Source organism: Lepus europaeus, chromosome 15, assembly GCF_033115175.1.
Source record: "Lepus europaeus isolate LE1 chromosome 15, mLepTim1.pri, whole genome shotgun sequence".
Lineage (NCBI taxonomy): Eukaryota > Metazoa > Chordata > Mammalia > Lagomorpha > Leporidae > Lepus > Lepus europaeus.
In genome coordinates, this window is record NC_084841.1 from 28,656,958 (window position 1) to 28,677,647 (window position 20,690).

The 20,690-nt window shown below is 46.6% G+C and overlaps 1 protein-coding gene across 1 annotated transcript; it reads right to left on the minus strand.

Moving 5' to 3' along the window:
• Positions 1-332: 332 nt before the first annotated feature.
• On the minus strand, positions 333-14,542 carry CAPSL (calcyphosine like). Its single transcript, XM_062212357.1, has 5 exons — positions 14,490-14,542; positions 9,753-9,889; positions 4,255-4,432; positions 3,753-3,962; positions 333-434 (listed from the first exon to the last, which is right to left on the minus strand). The coding sequence occupies exons 1-5, from the start codon at positions 14,520-14,522 to the stop codon at positions 333-335; spliced, it is 660 nt and encodes a 219-aa protein (XP_062068341.1). The 5' UTR covers positions 14,523-14,542.
• Between the last annotated feature and the right edge of the window lie 6,148 nt (positions 14,543-20,690).

The window sequence follows — 20,690 nt, forward strand, 5'->3', positions numbered from 1 at the left end:
CTTTCATTAATAGTCAAAGAAGAAACCTAAAGTTCATTAGACATCTACATATATCCACCATACTCGTTAATTCCAGGAAAATTTTACTGATGTGGTTTTATTTAATCTGTATTGCTGAGCTAAGAAAACAGCATTAGAGGAGATAAATTCATAATTGCCTATTTAGTGTCTTTATTTCTGTCCTTTTCTTAGCCCCAGAAAGTGCAGAGTGTTGACATGGAAAAAACACTGTGATGAACATGAAAGCAAATATGAACTTAGTTTTTGAGCTGAGGTTTAATCATATGGAGCCACGTGGCTGTCCCCATGGCCTTGTCCCTGGGATCATGCGTTTAGAGCTTCCAGGCAGTTCTCATCATGACGATGAAGTACACATCAGTGTCAATGGATGCACTTACACCTGCATAGTAGTTCATAAACTCCTCGGGGGTCACCTGCAGCAGAAATGTTAGAAACAAAAGGAAACTTGACTCACTCTTTCAGTGGAAGCCCATCTTCTGTACCTGTAAGTAGAAGGACTTAATTTTTTTTTTTTGGGGGGGGGGTGGTTTGTGGTCATAGCTGAGAAATAGATCTAAAACAAGAGGAAAAGAGAAGCTGGCAAGGGCAGAGAAATTGGCACATGGGAGGTGAAGAAGAAAGTCTTGAAAATGTCCCAACCAACCTAAATGGAAAGTGAGAACAGGTTGTCATCTTTTCCTCAAAGCAGGAACCCATCAGTTTTGATACGTGAGACTGAAATGCAGAGTAAGGAACCCATGCTCTTGGACTGGAGTTAAGCTTGTCTCTCTGTGACACATGAGAAACAACATGTCATGTCCTGTGTCAGGATAAGAAATGTTTTACCTTTTACAAAATGTCCTGTGGGCAAAGGAAGAAATTCTTAGCCAAAATGCTTGGGCCTCATGCTTTTCCAAGATACAAATTTTTCACTAAAAACATAGAATAAGCAAAAACTACCTCCTATCCCTGCTTCCCTTCTCAGCTTAGGTTCTCTCTGCATTCTACACCTATATCTGTCTCTTGGGAACATCAACTAATATAGGATTTCACATTACTTTGCTTTGGAAAGGAATAAAAATGGTTACCATTCTTCCTTGTTAACAGATGTACATAATAGGCATATGTCAAGGCAACCATATTGGCCAACATGATAAGTTGCATCAGGGAATTGCCCTCCTGTTGATCCACCTCTATGGCCAGACAATTCATCCCAGAGTGTGAATCTACTTACATGGGAGAATGCAAACACAGTAATGATGATTGGGAAATTCATCATTCTCTAGTTAGCTCTCAATTTTCAGTGCTTAAGAGGGATGAAAACCATCATGAGAAGGGAAATCCATAGACAATTCAAAACCTCTTTCTAGTTCATAACAGCAAACTGTTTTCTCACCATATTTCTGGCAATATGCCTACCTCTTCTAAGAATCATAGAATTTAATGGACCCATTTGTTTTTTGTTTGTTTGTTTTGCTGAAATTCTGTGAACAGGAAAAAATTACAGGCACAGGATCTACAGTTCAGTTGTTTCCCTTGTACTACCTTCTAGCTATCCTTCTCAAAATCAATGAAAGCCATTAGGCTTAACTAATAGTTGAGCTTGCTTATCCATGATCTGTAAACACAAATAAGTTTAAAAAAATGCATAGGGCTAATTATTCTCTCTATAAAACAATTTGCCACAAATTTCCACAATCAACAATTTCTTGTGCATTTAGGGTATGATTCAATATTTAAATTTTGAATCACACATTATTTTTCTGAAACATTTTTATGTTGGTTAAAGGAGATATCTCTTGAATGCCTTTAGCACAATGTCTAGTTGATAAATGTTCAATGAATGTTGCCCAGGTTCATTGTCATGCTAAGTGAGGTTCATGTACACATTATACTCAGTAGTTAAAAGGTCAAGTCTGAATTTTTTAGAGCTGAGAATCTCAAATATGAGTGTGCATAGGAGTCACCTGACACACTTATTAAATATGTAAATTCTGGTCTTCACCCCCCCCAAAGTCAGACCATGTGGTTCTGCAGTGCAGTGCAGCCAGCAATCTGCATTATTAATACATCCCTCCCTCCCCACGATGATCACAGAGTTGGGTTTTGTTGCAGGGTCTGTGGTATCCAGGTGACATCAAGGGCTGGAATTGCTTTAAACTCAATAACCTCTATGAGTATCTTGGAGAGCTTAATGTGTTTGATTAACATAAATGTCAAAGGCGCAGGGGTGGGGACTTCAAATCAGCTGAATCACAACTGACTATTTCGAGCTGGGTTAGAGAAAGGAGCAGCTGAGTTCCCCTGGCAGCAAGGAGGAACCACCTGCAGAAAGCACGCAAAGACACCCTGGAATCCAGAGACAGTTGGGCGAACGTGGGGAAATGGCAGTTGGCTATTTTTCCACAGACATCTCAGAGATCAGAGGCCAGAAATACTGGGGGGAAAAAAAATCGTACAGTTCAGTGACTTCTGTCCCCAAAGATTTGACAGCCCCACAGGGTCTAGACAGACTTCCTTTCATCAACCTCCACAATCCCTCAGCCTGAAGAAGAGGGTGCTTCTCCACCTCTGGCTGGAAAATGTCAGCAGGAGGTCAGGAAATGCCTGGATCCTGTCCCCCACCTCTTTCTAACACGTAGGTCTCATCACAATGTGTCATACAAAAGGGGGAAATTCCCCTCAGAAGGGGAAGGCTTATTTCTTCTTCCCCCAAGCACCACCTCTTCTTCCCACCCACTGTCCTCCTGATCTTGTCCTTTGTAGTAAAAGAGTTGGGGTGATACACTCTGAGGTTCTGCTGCTGCTGTCGTTGGCCATGAAGAGAACCCCACTGCCCAGTATCATGACTCTTAGGTCACCTCAGAGCAGAACTGACTCTGGTTTTTAAAAGTTCTTGTATATCAGCGTGCCTGCATTGGAGCCCCAGCTCTGCTCTCAATTCCACCTTCCTACCAATGAGCCCTCTGGGAGGCTTCAGGTGATGGCTGAAATAGTTAGGCCCCTGCCACCCACATGGGAAACCTGGATTGAGTTCCTGGCCCCTGGCTTCAGTCTGGCCCAGTCCCAACTGTTGTGGACATTTAGGGAGTGAACCAGTGGGTGGGAGACCTCTGTCTGTGTCTATCACTTTGCATTTTGAGAAAATAAACAACTTTTACAGCCATGATTTTTTATGGCTATTGGTAAAAGACACATGACAATTCCAATTCGAGCCAGACATAGTTATGGAGATACAATTCTTTTCCAGGCTATGCACTTGTAATGGGAAAATAATAATTTAATGGAGATAGAGAGGTCACTTTCCTTCCAAGCTCATGTCAAAGCATGTCAAAGAACAAATCAGGCTAAATTCTGTTATTTGGCATTCTCTTTACCAAAAGCTGCCCGGAAGTGGCAAAGGCAGTGGCAAGTGATGCTCAAAGGGATGAATGTGAAAGGCACTGAAACTCTCTCCTGTGAGTCCATCCCAAAACAAAAACGGTTCAATTATTGTCTCATTTTTAAGTTAAATCTGTTTTACAAGACCTGGTTCATTAGGATGTAGCTAGTTGAAACTGACTGTATTATCAAAATACCACATCCTCTAGATAACGGGTAGGTATCTGAATGTGGATCCCCTACCAATGTATGTGTATTTATAATGAATGTGTTAACAATGTGTTGCAATGTTTAAGGCTTTGGATCTATTGCCTTCTGGCAGTTTCAAATGGGGTAGAAGGAATTCCCCTTAGAGTAAGTGTTTTACTTACCACTCCATCTTTCTCATAAGGAGAATCAAAGTTATCCAGAAATTTCCGGAATACTTGTTCCTCTGACCATTCTCCATTTTGGTACTTTGGGTGGTGTTTTGCGTTATACATCTCACGAAGGTCTTCAATGGTTATAACACCATCTCCAGTCTTGTCTAACTTTCTAAAAGCTTGCATAATTACCTCTTTTCTGGCTCTAGACATCGGAGGCTAGATAAACAGGAAATAAAGCATATTCACAAACATACACAGAAAATGAGCTTTCCTTGTATTACATGTGAGGAAATACCATCTTGCCCCCAATGATAAGAGATAGCACAATGGCATGTAATATTAGATGATACGCATAATGACTGCCTCAAAAAGTCTCTGAACCTGGCCACAAGAGCCTGCCCAAACTCCCCACAGTGTACTCACAACTTCTGAAATCAAACCTCAAAATAGCCAATGCAAACCACATGAGAGCCAACTTTGGCAAAATTTGATTCATGGGGACACTTACTCTTAATGTGAGAAGAAATTCATTGAAGTCTATCACTCCATTTCCATCTTTATCAAACCTCCGGAAAAGCTCTTCCGCCTCTTCCTTTTCCATGACCACCGCGTAATCGTTTAACCCTTTCACAAACTCTTTGAAATCAAGGGTTCGGTTGTTGTTGTCATCCATAATTCGAAATGCTCTGAAGAAAATATACACACAAAATAGAAAAAAGAAACCCCACAAATGACAGGTATACATATGAAGATTTAAAAAGAAAATCATTCTCCAAGGTTTTCAAAGGAAAATGTAAATTCCTTTCTGCATCCTCCCTTCCAAAATTGGAAAACACACACACACACTGTATCACTCTATAAATATAACAGGGAGCATTTTCCAGGCCTCCATCCTGCCTAACAGACCCAAGGGACACAAAGTTTTTCCATCTCCCAACTAAAGGAACATAGAAAATGTAGACAGTTACTTTGAATACCCTATTTACCCTGTTTTCCTCTAAAACCTAGCATAGAAACACGGTTTCTCATTTTTCAACATATACCCACAGACTGCCCAAAATGTGCAGACATGGTATTAGCTCTTCCCAACAGCTGTGCCTAATCACTCAAACTTGGTACCCATAGCCCTCTCTATGAAAGAAATTCTACATTACTAACTTCTACTTGTGTTTACTTGTGGTACTTGGGGTCCTTCCATCAACTTCATCTTACCCCATTGTGGTCTCACTGTTTTCCTTCTCTATCCCCTACCACTGCCCCCAGCACAGCCCCGAGAACTTTCTGATTTGCTGGTAGTCTAACACTTAGAAAGAGTTCTTAACTGGAGTTTAGAAAAACTGGGCTTGAGTTCCAATTCTACTACTAAAACTAGCTGTGTGACCTTGGGAATAACAGGTAACCTCTGGGTCTCAGTTTTCTTTAAGGGACTAGGTTGGTTTTGGTTTATCTTAAGTTTCCTACTAGTTCTAGCAAAAAAACTATAATTCTCAAGTCACAAGTTGTACTTTTCTTAAATGTGAAAATGACAGCCCCTTACCCACTTGTATTTCACACCTCATTTGAAGAACAGGAAAGCATACTTTGAGTAAGGGAATAAAACCGGAACACAGGCTCCATGAGGGCAAAAACTCTGACTGCTTGCTTGCTGCTGGATGTTTATTAAGTAGTAACCACCCTATCAGTGTTTGCTGGCTGCTTGACTTAGTGAATGAATTACCTAATGAGCACATAGCAGTGCTACAGTAAGTAAACTGATTAGTTCCCCTGTAAAACATAAATAAATTTGAAATAAATAATTTATCATTAAACCACTTGGATTAGGGTATTTGGTCTAGCAGTTAAGACACCTGCAACCCATATCAGAGTACCTGGGTTCAATTCCTGATTCCAGATTCCTGCTAATGTCATCCCTAGGAACCAGCAGTGATTGCCTGAGTAATTGGATTCCTGCCACTCATGTGAGAGACCTGGATTGAGTTCCTGGCTCCCTGCTTGGGTCCTGGGCTAGTGCTGGCTGCTATGGGCATTTGGAGAGTGAACCAGCAGATTAGAATGTCTCTCTCTCTCTCTCTCTCTGCCTCTGGAATAAATGAATAAACTTTTTTTTTTTTTTGACAGGCAGAGTGGACAGTGAGAGAGAGAGAGACAGAGAGAAAGGTCTTCCTTTGCCATTGGTTCACCCTCCAATGGCCCCTGCAGCCAGCGTGCTGCAGCAGGCGCACCGCGCTGATCCGAAGGCAGGAGCCAGGTACTTATCCTGGTCTCCCATGCGGGTGCAGGGCCTAAGCACTTGGGCCATCCTCCACTGCCTTCCCGGGCCACAGCAGAGAGCTGGCCTGGAAGAGGGGCAACTGGGACAGAATCCGGCACCCTGACCGGGACTAGAACCCAGCGTGCCAGCGCCGCAGGCAGAGGATTAGCCTAGTGAGCCGTGGCGCCGGCCATGAATAAACTTTTAAAGAACACTGTGCATTATATACATTGATTGGGCAGTAAGAGTGTGCAAAATGCTGCACTAAAGTTTGTGATGGGGGATTTAAAAGGGAGCAAGACTTCATCTCCATCCCCAAGAAACTTAGAGAGAAGCAGGAAGAGAGGTAGGGGGAGGGAGAGAAAAAAGAACGAGCACCATCAGCAGTTATGAGTAAAGGGAGAAGGAGTACATTCCAGATAAAAGCAGTTGTTAGGGGATTCTTGAGACAGCTAACGCAGCTGGAGGACGTCATGGAATTCCAGCGGGAAGCTGAGTTAGTGGCAGACTATGAGCAATGTTAAATGTGCTCCAAATGCTAAAGAGTTTCAAATTCCTTATTTATTTGGAGGCAGAGAGCACGCACATGCTCCCATTCACCGGTTCACTCCCAATATGCCTACAACAGCCCCTGACCGGACTGGAGATAAAAACCAGGAGCCAGGGACTCAACCCACATCTGTCACATCAGTGGCGGGAGCCCAGTGACTTGAGCCATCACAACTGTCTCCCAGAATGCACATTAACAGGAGGCTGGAATCAAGAACTGGACTCGGGTATTGAACCCAGGTACTCCAATGTAGGGTGCAGGCATCTCAAGCAGCGTCTTAACTGCTACATCAAAGGCCTGCCCTTTTTAAAAAAAAAATAGTTGAGTGGTTTTCACAAGTGATATCCTCCAAGTAAAAGCTTAAGAGAACTCTAGCGATGGCAGGAATGAATGACAAAAAGCATGGAAGCGGCCAGCCTGCGCCTCGGCTCAATAGGCTAATCCTCTGCCTGTGGCGCCGGCACACCAGGTTCTAGTCCCGGTTGCCCCTCTTCCGGTCCAGCTCTCTGCTGTGGCCCAGGAGTGCAGTGGAAGATGGCCCAAGTGCTTGGGCCCTGCACCCCATGGGAGACCAGGAGAAGCACCTGGCTCCTGGCTTCGGATCAGCACGGTGCGCTGGCCGCAGCGGCCATTGGGGGGTGAACCAACGGAAAAGGAAGACCTTTCTCTCTGTCTCTCTCTCTCACTGTCCACTCTGCCTGTCCAAAAAAAAAAAAAGCGTGGAAGCAAGGGAACCAGCAAGAGTACCATATGGTGAGAGTCCAGGGGAAAGATGTGAAATGTTTGCACTTGAGCAACTGAAATAAAAATAAGAAAAGAGGGGCTGGCGCTGTGGTGTAGCAGGTAAAGCCGCCGCCTGCAGTGCCGGCATCCCACATGGGCACTGGTTCAAGTCCCAGCTGCTTCACTTGCAATCCAGCTCTCTGCTACAGCCTCAGAAAGCAGTGGAAAATGGCCCAAGTCCTTGGGGCCTTGCACCAGAGTGGGAGACCCAGAAGAAGCTCCTAGCTCCTGGCTTCAGATCAGCCCAGCTCTGGCCATGGCGATCATTTGGGGAGTGAACCAGCGGAATGGAAGACTCTCTCTGGCTCTACCTAGCTCTGTAACTCTATCTTTCAAATAAATAAATCTTTAAAAAAATAAATAAAGAGATTGACTGATATAATTGAAGTAGAGGAGTCAATCTGAGGGGTTAATGAAGGTAATTCTGAGGTTTCCAACCAAAGGAAATGTGCAAACTGATGACAGCATTAAAAGGGTGGGTGCTGCAGGAGAAGTTGTGTTTGCAAGAGGGCAGGATGAATTTTTGTCTGGTTTGGGACAGTAAGCCAACTAGGCAGAGCTACTCACCAGGTCATTGCGTAGGTGGGGAAGTAGTATTCTTCCTGATAAAAGGCAGAAATTGTGAAATGAGTTTGACACTCAGGAGAAGATTCAATGCCAAGAATGTGACAAGGGGCCAGGGTAAAATTTATCTAACTCAGGAATGGGCAAGATGTAGAGTGAGCTAAGGATACTGGCAACAGAATCTTGGGAAGAATCTACATTTATGAGGCAAGTGGAAACTCCAGCAAAAGAGTATGCACTGCTAAAACCATCAGAATTTGGTGTCAAAAACCAAAGGTGTCAAAATGATGGAGGCACCCTGACCTTGGCCAGAATAAAGACTCGAGATAGGATAGAAAGTTTGGGCCAGGAGCCCACACTTCTCAGGATATTGGGAGTCCTGGAGGTTGGCAAATGGTAGGACTTAGCCTTCAAAAAGAGATATCCTGCAAAGACAGGATTTATGGGGAAGGGATAAGTGAACAAAGGTGGGGGACTATTACCTGGGACTGCAGAAGTGCATTTAGCCCTCAAATGACTCTAAGAAGTAGAGAAGAAAGGGAAGCTTCTACTTGCAGAGATTTAGGGAAGGCCAAGGCCATAAAGGAAACAGAGGGCACAGTCCAGCAACAGGCTGAGGATGAGGTGGTGTCTGTTAACACAGGCTGGTTCATGGTGGAAGGGCTGATGTAGGTGCAGCGTGAAAATATAAAGGTGACACAGGCAGGATGAAAGAAATATGACTGTAACCATATTGAAAGAGTGGGCAGGGGCCGGCACTGTGGCAGTCCAGGTAAGGCCACCACCTGCTATGCCGGCATCCCATATGGCCACCGGTTTGAAACCCAGCTGCTCCACTCCCAATCCAATTCTCTGCTAGAAGATGGCCCAAGTCGCTGGGTCTCTGTACCTATGTGGGAGACCCAGATGGCTCCTGGCTTTGGACTGACCCAATCCTGGCCACTGCAGCTATTCGGGAGTGAATCAGCAGATAGAAAACCAATTCTCTCTCTCTCTCTTTCGCTCTCTCTCTCTCTCTGTCTCTTTCAAATAAATAATAAATCTTAACAAAGAAGGAGGAGGAACAGGAGGAGGAAAGAAAGTGGGCAAATCTTTCCATTGCACAGTGACAGCCTAGCCCTAAGAGTCCATATACCCACAGTCCAGGCTTGTGACAGAGCCGGCCTTAACCTGTGAGTTGGGAATCCTCAACTATCCCAGGTGCTCCATTTCTCTCTCGAGGTGAAGCCCTCCATGGCCTCCTGCCTGGCCCATGGCAGGCACTTGGTGTAGTTTGCTGTAATGTGCAGAACTTGCCACCAGGAGGCATATAGTCTCCTTCCCCTTGGGTTTCCCAGTCCCAAGAAACTTGCACTATCAGTAGTCAGGAGTACAGACCCTAGCAGCTGGAAGATCCCACACCCAGTGAGCTGCCAATTATCCAACAGGCAATTCCAGTGTCCCTGGAGGTGAGCAAGATGTGGCTGTTTTGGGGCAGAACTCCAGATTCTGCAGTTGCCACCAAATCACTGCTCCTACCTTCCCCTTCCAACCAGACTCCATTATCACAGCTACAGAGAGTGTGTTCCTCATTGTCCCTCTAGGTACCTCTACTCCCTGCTCACGTATCTCCCTTCATCTAAAGTTGTCCCAGAAGCTGCACTCTCCTGTAGCACACATGGGCCTTGCTGAAATTGGCTCTAAGAACCAAAGCATGTCTAAGGGACCTCAACTCTTCCAAACTCTGCAACTCACAAACGAGGAACTGAGGTCCTTGGAGGAAATCACGTGCCCAAGATCACACAGTCAACATGAGCCTCACCAGGACACGTCCTACCTTTCTACCCACTCTTCCTACCATCTCACAGCAGGGTCCTACCTGCCAAGTCCTTTGATGCCAGCAGAACCCCGGGCCAGGCACTGCAGTCGCAGTTTTTCAATGGGGTCAGTGGCCGTGGTGAGCTTCTTCTTGGCCTGAATCGCCATCTCTCGGTCATGCCGTGCTGTCCCTGCCATCTGAGAAGAGGAACCCACAACACATTGATGGAGTTCAGTCCTCACCATCTGCCTCTGCCTGGGCAGGGCAACAGCGGCCTCACTAAGAAGCATATTTACACCTAGCTCTGTCATCAAACTTCCCAGGCGCAGTCTCCCAGAGTCTGCAGTGCTAACTATGCCAACTCTGCACCTGGCATGTTTATTACTTACATAGCAAGTCTTGAAAACATCTGTTTTCTCCAGCCTGGACAAGACTGTTAAACCCACAGCCATTCCTTATGGCCTTTGGTTTTTCTAAAGCCTTCCTCCCTCCACAGAAAATAAGTCCAATTTCTCTATGCTCCCTTTTTTGAACCAACCTGTTACGCTGTGTTCTTCTATTTCAACTTCTCCTTTTTCCCTTGACCCTACATTTAATATTCTCCTCTTTGATCTAGACATTGATTTTTATTGCTTCCATCTTAAGATTCTCAACACTTAAACCTTAATGATTCTTACTAGTAACCAGTGCGTCCCCCTTGATGAACAGGTTAGTGTCCCATTAACACCAAGCAAGATTATCAGGGCATAAAAAAATGTTAAGTAGATACCGTCTCTCATCTGACAAATATACGTAAGATCTCTTTCTTCTCAGTATTCACTTTTGTGTTTTAAATATTCAGAATTAGGAGCAAAAGTGGTGCAGAGACAGGCTACCTCCTGAGTGTCACCAGAAACGTGCACACTGGTGCAGCTGGACTCCCTTTTCAGAAATTCCACAACAGTGCAAAGAGCATGAGGCCTGGCTGGAAAGCTGTGTTCTAGTCCTGCTTCTTCAACTAGCTCCTGGTGACACCTGAGTGACTCTCGGGATCCCCACTGGCTCCTCCTCTGTTAGGCTGAGGGATTGGATTAGATGATCTTTAGATTCCATCCCAGCTCCCCAAACCCCTAGTCCTCACGAGACCACTGAACCAGTACATGAGGATTCTAGAAGTTACCTTAGTGTGATTTGTAAGTGAAAAGACCCAGGACCAAAAGGGCTTCAGAAATGTGCAGACAACAGTGTTCCAGGCACAGAAAACCTGGCATTAGAGAGGCTTTACCCTTGACGCAAGGGCTCCCTCTCTGACAAAGTCCCTGCGTCAGGATGGAATTATCTTTATCAAAGATGGTAACTGTAAGTTGTGTAGCCTCTCCTATGACAAGGCTGCCACTTTCTCAGATAACCTCCCAGATGTCCCCTGCAAAGTACCCATTACCTACTTTGGGAAAGAGTTCTCAAACCAAGGCCAGAATAGACAGTTCAGCAATGCTCACACATCACTGGGCCCACTGAGCGTCCTCCCACCAGCCAATGTACAAAATCCCTCCTTCTTGCCTTTCTTTCTGGTCCCCCCCCCCCCACATAGATAAAGAAAGGAGCCCTCCCTCTCAGGTCTCTTGATGCCTAGGGAAGGAAAGAGATCTTCACCTAGCTGAGTCCTGGTGCCTGAGTCCACTGCTCCACCTACAGCAATGTAGAGTCTTCCTCTGTTGTCCCAGCACCTAAAATGTTGTCCCCTGGAATTCTGGGTAGTGGCACACACAGCCCTGAAAGACCTCCACTCCATCCACTTCAAACCTATACTGAAAGCATCCATTTCTCATCCAAGAAAGACATCTGCAGTTTTCACTGGTTGCCTTCATGACAGTATTAGCTGTCTTAAAACTGGTGTTTGCCTGTTACTATTTTGTCACCTGATCTCAAGCTGACAATTTCCAGAGTTCATCTCCAGCTTCTAGCCCTAACTCTACCCTCACAGAATCCCTCATCCACAGCCAGAATCCTGAGTTCAAGTACAAGACCAGCAATCCACTCATCTAGCCATCCTTTACTTGTCCTTGCCATGAGCATATTCTGCTAGTGACACAATGCCCCTACCCCACTCCCACCTCCTCCCCTGCCTCCATGGAAGTAGGAACTTCTCCTTCTCTAAACTAACCTCAGGGGCTCGCCCCTTCCCAGAGTCACCGCTGTTTTTCCTGCCCATCTGCCTTGCTCCTTGATGCTTGCCCAATGGTTGTCCCACCATCCACCTTCTCTTCCTTCCCTACAAATCCCCCCCTGCCTTGTGCACTCTGCTGTTCTTGCTCTGGCTTTTCCATCTTTAACAACTCCTGGGGAATGGACACAGACATAATAGGGAGGGAGGAAGATCTGAGACAGATCCAGTGGTGCTCTCTTCACCCACCTTCAGGTCATAGTAAAGGCATCAGTTGCTAACATACATCGTGCCCCTGCCGGGTGGTAAGCATGCATCCTGTCCTTACGAGAAGTCTGCTTGCTGAACTTGAAACAGGACTCAGATACACACATACATAAACATATCTATGGAGGCATTATTCACAATGAGCAATAGAGAAACAAGCCAAGTGTCCATCCCAGGACAAATTGTGGTCTATGCATCCATACAGTGGAGCAGTGTTGGACCATAAAAGGAGTGAAGTATTGACAAATGTTACTGTGTGGATGAACCTTGCCCACATCACACTGAGTGCAACATGTCACACATTGTGTGATCGCATTTCTATGAAATTTCCATAATGGTCAAATTCATAGAGAAAATTCATAGAGAAAAATTCATAGAGAAAAACCAAGGGTTTGGGGAAGAAAGGGGGCAAGTGGGAGTGGCCACTTAATGGATCTGATGCTTCCTTTTGGGTGGTGAAAATATTTTGTAACGATGCAGGTCATGGTTAGACAGCATTGTGAATGTACTATACATTACTAAATGATTAATCGTGTGCTATGTGATTCTCATCTTAATTTTTAAAAGATTATATTTTAATTAGCTAGATACAATCATTAGGCTGGCTCCGTGGCTCAACAGGCTAATCCTCCGCCTTGCGGCGCCAGCACACCGGGTTCTAGTCCCGGTCGGAGCGCCGGATTCTATCCCGGTTGCTCCTCTTTCTGGCCAGTTCTCTGCTATGGCCCGGGAAGGCAGTGGAGGATGGCCCAAGTGCTTGGGCCCTGCACCCCATGGGAGACCAGGAGAAGCACCTGGCTCCTGGCTTCGGATCAGCGAGATGTGCAGGCCGCAGCGGCCATTGGAGGGTGAACCCACGGCAAAAAGGAAGACCTTTCTCTCTGTCTCTCTCTCTCTCTCACTATCCACTCTGCCTGTCAAAAAAAAAAAAAATTAGATACAATCATTATACTATAAATACATAGGGGTGTGTGTGTGTGTGTGTGTGCTTCAAAACTGCATATTGTACAGGGCAAATACAATTTCATCTGTCAATTTAAATAAATAAAATGTTTTCCTGGTACACAGTGATCTTGGCAAATAGGTTAAAGCAAAACCACCCATGAAGTAGTTTCTACTCGTGTTAGTATTTTGCAGATCAAGAAAGTGGGGTGCCGACAGGGCCAGCGCCATGGCTCACATGGTTAATCTTCCGCCTGCGGCGCCAGCATCCCATATGGGTGTCAGGTTCTAGTCCCAGTTGCTCCTCTTCCAGTCCAGCTCTCTGCTATGGCCCAGGAAGGCAGTGGAGGATGGCCCAGGTGCTTGGGCTCCTGCACCCACATGGGAGACCAGGAAGAAGCACCTGGCTCCTGGCTTCGGATCGGCGCAGCACAGGCTGTGGCAGCCATTTTGGAGGTGAACCAATGGAAGGTTCTCTCTCTCTCTCTCTCTCTCTCTCTCTCACTATCTATATCTCTACGTGTCAAATAAATAATAATATAAAAAAACATTTTATAAAAAAAAAGAAAGTGGGGTGCCGAGAAATCAGGTCACGTGTGCAGGTCATAGAGCTCAGTAAGTCAGCCCCTCATGTCTCAGACTTGCACACGTGGTAGTCTGCTTTCTGTCACTATCCTCGCGGTCAGGTAATGTATAGAGAATACGCGCTTATGCCACTCATGGTTCTGGAGGCTGGCAGGGCCAGCATCAGAGGCGAGTCCTTGCCGCATCACCGTGTGGCCGGAGGCGTCTGAGGATGGAACAGAGCAAGCGAGCCACGACATCGTCCCATCCTGATCCTGATCTCCCCCAAAGGCTCCCCCTCCAACACCGTTGTCACGTGAGCTTGGGGATCAAGGCAGCACTTGAGCTATTGGCGGCACATTCAAGCCATATCGCGTTGGCAACGACTGGCCCAGAAGTTCTGGCCAACATCAAAACACGGGGCTTCGTGCGCCCGCTGTGTTTGTGAAATGATGAATAAGAAGTTCAGAGCGCAGTGTGACCCGCTCTCCCATAGGAAAGAGGATGGAGCCCAGAAAGACAGGCCCTGGTGCCCAGGACCCCACACTGCGCTGCACCGCGGCTCACCCCACCTGCGATGATGTGGGGAGTTGCCCCGGGCACCCTTTTTAATCACGCAGTCATCCCATTCAACCAACAAATAGTGGATATTTACTGTGAACTATGTCCAAGGCATTGCGCTTGACTGCGCAGGGTGCAGGAGCGTGAGGGATGAATCAGAGAAGCAAGCCCCGGGAAAGCCAGAATCTTAGTAAGTTTGAATCCTAAGTCCCCTATTTAAGAAAAAAAAAAAAAAAAACAGAAAATATAAAGTATGCTAAGAACCGGGGCTTTGTAGGAAGGCAGGCAGGCATTACTGAAGTTCCTCTGAAGTTACAGACCTTTCTCTGTTCCCATGCACGTGTCACTGACATCCGAGTGCCGCACTGCGTGTCCCAGGCTCCAGAGGACTCTGAACATTAAGGAGCCCGCTTGGAGAGAACAGAGCCCGGCAAGGCCGAGAAGGGGCCGCCCTGGGGTGCCCGTGGCCACAGCGCCACCATGTGGTGGCTCGGCGTCTGCGCATCTCACCTCGGGTAGGTGGATTCCTTCAACAAACGTGGAAGAATTGAGTATGTTCCCGTGCTGGGCTAGCTAGGTGTGGCCCAAAGAGGGAACAACGTGCTTGGAAAAGACGGGTTCAATCCCACGACTGCACTGCAACAAATCCCGAGAAGGAGGCTAACCCAGCTTTGGAGCGCACCTTTCTGAATAGCTCTAGGAGGAGGCGGCGACCAAGCTTTAATCCCAATGAGAGGAGGCAGCGAGGAGGCTGGGGCTATGGAGTAGAAGGAAGAGCACTGTGTATTTTAGACAGCAGGTGCGCCAAGTGCTGAGGCTGAAGTGAAAGAGAAAATAGTATAGAAAAACAGGTGTATTTTAATATGATTGGAGAACAGGTGTAGAGAGGGGGGATAAAGAGTGGGGAGATCGGAAGGAGATGGAGAGGGGAGCTCTGGGGGAGAATGGAACCCAGCTGATAAGCAGGCGCCACATCTCAAATAGCTGTGAGGCCACAGTGGGGTTTGGATTTTGAGCTGAGAACAATGGGAGACTACAGGGAGACCCTTGAGGTGCAGGGTGCCGCTGGACTCCTGAGACAGGCCAACCAGTAGAATGTGGTTGCATTCAACCATGGGCAGTGTGGACAGAGACAGGAGAGGACACTCACTGTGGAGGTCTCAGGGCTGGCATTCGACTGCTGGCTCCGCACTCCACCCCACTCCAGTGGCTGATGGGAAGGGACTTGCGCAGAGCTATGAAATGCGAAGGCCCAGGGATTGGTGCACTGGCTGAGTGGAGCCACTGGGCAACAAAGGTGAGGGAGACCTTGTGGCTGTACAGGCTGCCTCCTGCCACTGCCTTGTGCCCAGCTTCCCTGCCACTGCCAATGCCATCTGTCTGGACTTTGAGAATCTTTGCAGGATAGAAAGTCAAAAACTGAGAACGCATGGACTCCTCATGCTTATCTATAGGATTTAAGGACAGGTTTAAGCCAACCCTTAAGAAGAGGCGCAAAGGCCAGCCTTCATTTTATTGGGTTGTCTTTGGTGCCCCCTAACGGCAGAAAACTGAATTACACACATCTTTCACCCTCTCCCCTTCTTTCTTGAATTACACACCTCTTTCTCCCTCTCCCTTTCTTCTTTCTCCCCTCCCACCTATCCCCTCCCCAACCCGTCCCCCCACCGGGTTAAGTGTAGTGAAATCACAGAAGTGGATCTCCTTGCTGAAGAGCCAACCTTAGGGGTCGTTGGTAAAAACACCATAAAGTACCAAGATCTTCCACTCCCACTTTCTTGCAAAATCTCAAGCCACCCCACTTCCTCTCTAAACTCACACCACCTTTGGTTTCTCTGATGCTACACACCTGGTTTGCCTTTTTAAAAAAGAAAAAAAGCCATGCTTGCTTGGAAGAGCCAAGGAAACTACAGGTTTCTCAGCCCAGAAGACCTCTGGAGAAAAGGCGAGCTAGGCTGAGCTAATGTGCGGAGGGAAGGGCAGAACTGGGTGACAAGGGTGCTCAGCAAAAGCCATGGGGGAAGAGAGGGAGACTGCTGAGCAGGGAAAGCTCCTCTCTGGCTGGCAGGACGTTCACTGCAATGGTTGGATGGGGCTTGGTCGCGCCTGGGTTTTCTCCAGTCTCTCTCTGTGCCCCACTGCTTGGGTGCTGAGACGTGGGCACAGGAGATCACACAGCCCCAGCCCCCAGGCATAGCAGTCCAATTACTCCAAGCACCTAGTCCACCCCTGGTGCCATCAGAACCCATTTTCCCCACAGCCAGACCTTATAATGATTTTTGCGGTAAGAACATTTTCAGGCTTTTTTGTAAATGTTAAATACCTGTGCCATTCCATTAGCCATTTTCAATAGCAAGGGAACTGGAGTTGCTTTAACAGTTCCGTGTGACTTTAAAACATTCTGCCATGCAGAAAGAATACAGGAGAAAGTCGATATAGATGGCAGGTAGCTATTGATTAAGCCAGTAGGACTTCCAGCTACCTCACAGGACTGAGAAAACACATTGGTCTGCTCTCAAGTTCTTACCCAAGTCCAGACTTTCCCCATCTCTGCCAGCTCAAGGTTGATTCTGAACACTGAGACCAGTCCCTAGGGGGCACAGCAATGAGTTCTCAGGTTTTACATTGCTTTGGCATCCATTTTGAATACAAGTTAAGCTTTTTAACTTTCTCCTTCCAAAAGTAGGGTTCAGACACGCTTGACACAGTTTCCAGTTCTACAGCCACTCAACTGGCTCAAGCTGGTGGCTGGAGATACAGACTTACAGGCATCTCTCCCAGTAGCACACCAGGCTCCCTGCCTCCCTGGGGCTTCCTGTAAGCAGATCATTCAGGCATTTGCCAATAAACATAAAGTGACCCACACCCCATTCCCTCATATGAGGATCCTTCAAATAGTTCACAGGAAAAGGATGGAATTAAAAAATAAGTTTGTTTTTGGTGCAAAAATATTGAGATCTATGCAATTTTTTCATCATATACATTTTTCTTGAATTTTTGGAAGATCTTCATATGTGCTGTTGGTTACCCTTCTCTCTCTCTCTCTCTCTCTCTCTCTCTCTCTCTCTCTCTCTCCTCTCTGTCTCTCTCTCTCTCTCTCTCTCTCTCTCTCTCTCTGCCTGACTATTCATTCCTGCCATACGTGACCTGGGAACAGATGATCACCCTCATCTCTTATTCCACCCTCCTTGCCAGGGATCTGTAGGTAAAGATCTTTGAGTTTGCTTCTGATCTTGGTGCTATTTTTGAATTTGTATCTTCCAAAGACACAAAAGATCTTGGAGCGTCCCTGGTTGGTTTTTTCCAAGGAATGTCAGGGAGTATGCAAGATCAGGCTCCCGGCCCCAATGCCGTGGTCAGGCAAGCATAAACTGGACATGCACCAGATGCTATGGTCTGGCTGTAGTTTGTCCCCCAAGGGTCCATGCGTCAGAGCTGTGGTCCTCAGGGAGGCACTTTGGGGCATGGTGGAACCTTTAAAAGTGGGGGCTCATGGGAGATCATTGAGGCGCTGCCCTTGTAAAGGCTAAGGTAGTTCTTGCCAAGGGTTTTTTATCAGCGAAGACGAGCCTGGCCCCACGGCCTCTTGTTCCAGCTGTGATTGCATGTTCCTGCACTCACTCCATTGTTGCCCTTTGCCCTGATGTGATGCAACCTAGAGGGTCCTGCTAGGAGCTGAGGCAGTGTCAGCGCCACACTCTTGAACCTCCAAAACTGGGAGCTGAATGAGCCTCTTTTCCTCCTAAGAAGCCTGCCTCAGGTATGTCACTACAGCAACAGGAATCTAATACATCAGACGCGAGTCACGGGGCCTCTGCCGGGTTAATCACGTTTCCCATGCGGAGGACCCCCTCCTGCAGGGGCGGACCACTAGGCATGAGGCTGACTGCTAGGTAAAACGAGTGTGACTGAAAAAGGCACACTCCAGACACACACGCCCAGTTCTCCTCCATGCCCTGTTGGGGCAGGGTTGCTAGCTACGCCACTAATGGAACTCCAATTGTGAAGAAAATTGGCTTTTAAAATAGGGACATGATGTGATTTTTACGCTCTTTCTCTCTACTTGGGAGCTGGATGTAAGGCAGAAATTTTGCTTTAGACTCAACAGACCTTTTACTACTTGAAATGTCATTTTCAAATGGGAGAAAGATACAACAGACCATGTTTGAAATATATGGTTGGGGACATTTAGGCCATCTGCACCGACTTTTGTCTGTTACAGCCACAGGGCAAATGGAAACTATCCATAGTTTCTCAGGAAGTTTCAGGTTAAAAAGTATCCTTTTTGGAGCCAGTGTTGTGCACCCTGGGTTAAGCCATCGCTCACAATGCCAGCATCCCATATCAGAGCACTAGTTTGAGTCTCGGCCACTCCACTTCTCACCCAGCTCCCTGCTAAAGCACCTGAGAAACTAGCAGATGATGGCCCAAATTATTGGGCCCTGCCACTCACAAGCAGACCTGGATGGAGTTCCTGGCTCCTGGCTTCAGCCTGCCCAAGCCCCAGCCATTGCAGTCATTTGGGAAGTAAACCAGCAAATGGAAGACCTCTCCCTCGCTCTCCCCTGCCCCATCTCTTTCTGTCACTTTACTTTTCAAACAAATAAAATAAATATTTTTTAAAAGTGCCCCTCTCAAATAAATAATGGATTCCCAGAGTCTTAGCTCGCTCATGCTGCTGTAATAAACTTTCACAGCCTGGGTAATTTAAAAAGAATAGAGATTTCTTTCTCACAACACTGGAGGCTGGGAATTCCAAGTTCAAGGCATGAGCATGCTTGGTATTGGGTAAGGGTTGCTCTCTCTGCTTCCAGATTCTTAAAGACTGCACCCTCCAGATGAGGGAAACACAGCGTCCTCTCATGGTGAACGAGATGGAAGGGCAAGAAGAGGTGAGCGCTGTGGAGGCCTCCTTTCGGACAGCCTAATCGCATTCACACGGAGGAACTCTCACAACCTACTTTCCTACAGACCCCACCTGTCAATATCACTACACCAGGGATTAGGTTTTAATACGAAGTTTGGAGTGACACAGACACTCAAAACAAAGCTTCAGGTACTGCAAACAGCCTAGCAGGTGACCAGGAAATAAGTCACTAGTGATGGCCCCCTCTCTGTCTTCTCGCCCAGGCAGGTGAGGAGACACTTGGTCCGCGCAGCCAAGTCCTTGGCAAAGGCTTCACGTCAGCGATGCTGCCATCGTGAGACTTAGTTCATCGGACCCATCTGAGCTCAGTTCAGCTACAACTGTTCTTAGCACTAACTTTGCAAGCACCTGCTCACTCTTCCAGTGATGTGACAGAGCAGTGGCTCCCAACCAGACACAATTTTGGCCTGTAGGAGACGTTTACCTATCTCTGGAGACATTTCTCCATGTTCCTGTGGAAGCTGGGGTGCGTGTTCCTGACATCTAGTGGACACAGGCTGACATCTAATGGAAAGTTGCTGCCAACTTCCAAACAGTCTGTTTTTCAGGAGTTATGAAGCCCTGAAGTGATTTCAAACCCACCACAAGGACAAGGCCCCTCGTCACTCTCTTAGATGCAGGGAGAGCCACATTTATGCTTTTGTAGCTACTACTCACCAAAAACCACTTAGTAACGATTCTTGCAGTCACTTCCAATGCTTCTTTTGGAGTCATTTGTCTACCTGATTTTTATTCTGTAGCCACTTAGAAATACAGCCAGTTATGTGCATCCTAAGGGCTCTCCACAGATATTTCCAGAAAACTGAGAAATGTTAATGGCTAGAAATTCAGTGTCACAGTGCCAGCATCAGGGTAGGTTGATTTATCAGTTACTTTTTTCCCAAAAAATCTTTTATTTAAGGAATACAAACTTCACACATTTCATACTTACAACTGTAGGAACCTGGTGATTCTTCCCACTGTACCCACCCTCCTACCCCTATCAGTTATAAATTGTCCATATATCAACTCCTGAAGACAGAAACAAGTCATTGTCTTGGAAAATCATGGAGGTTTGCCTTTTCTCTCATGTTAAGGCAGTTCAAGTTCTAGCCTACCATGGCTTTTATCCCCAAAGATGCCTAAATGCACATAACAACCACAGCAGCTCCAGTCATTGTATCTACACTCCAGGCAGCAGAAAATCCAATGGGGTAAAAGACAAGAAGGAAGAGATCTTCCCAGATCAACCAGCCCCTGTGATGCGATTCCCAGAAGGTTGCACTCAAGTTTATATTTAAGTAGCAAACCAAGATTCTGAGCACACACACTCTTTCCCTGGGGACCCTTATAAATTACACCATTTTAGGGAAAAGAATTCTTTGTAAGCAAGGAGCCCCTGCCACAGAGCACTCATACATAAAAACGAGAACAAGCTTATTAACAATATCGAATCCAACAACGTCCATTATTCCTACTATGGGTTGTTGGTTCCTGCGAAGCTTTGCCTTCACCTTCCTCTGTGTGGAGAGCCCCTGTGTGACATGTACAAAGCAGAGTCTACAAAGAAAGTGAGGGCATCTTCAGTCCACAGGCATGGCCCTGCTCTGTCAGA

Excerpts from the sequence above, each read along its gene's own strand:
- CAPSL (XM_062212357.1), bottom strand. The coding sequence starts at position 14,522 with ATGTCAGTGACACGTGCATGGGAACAGAGAAAG. Across the intron at positions 3,963-4,254 it reads AATTTCTTCTCACATTAAGA|CCTCCGATGTCTAGAGCCAG; the intron begins GTAAGTGTCCCC and ends CTGTTTATCTAG. Across the intron at positions 435-3,752 it reads CTTATGAGAAAGATGGAGTG|GTGACCCCCGAGGAGTTTAT; the intron begins GTAAGTAAAACA and ends TTTCTGCTGCAG.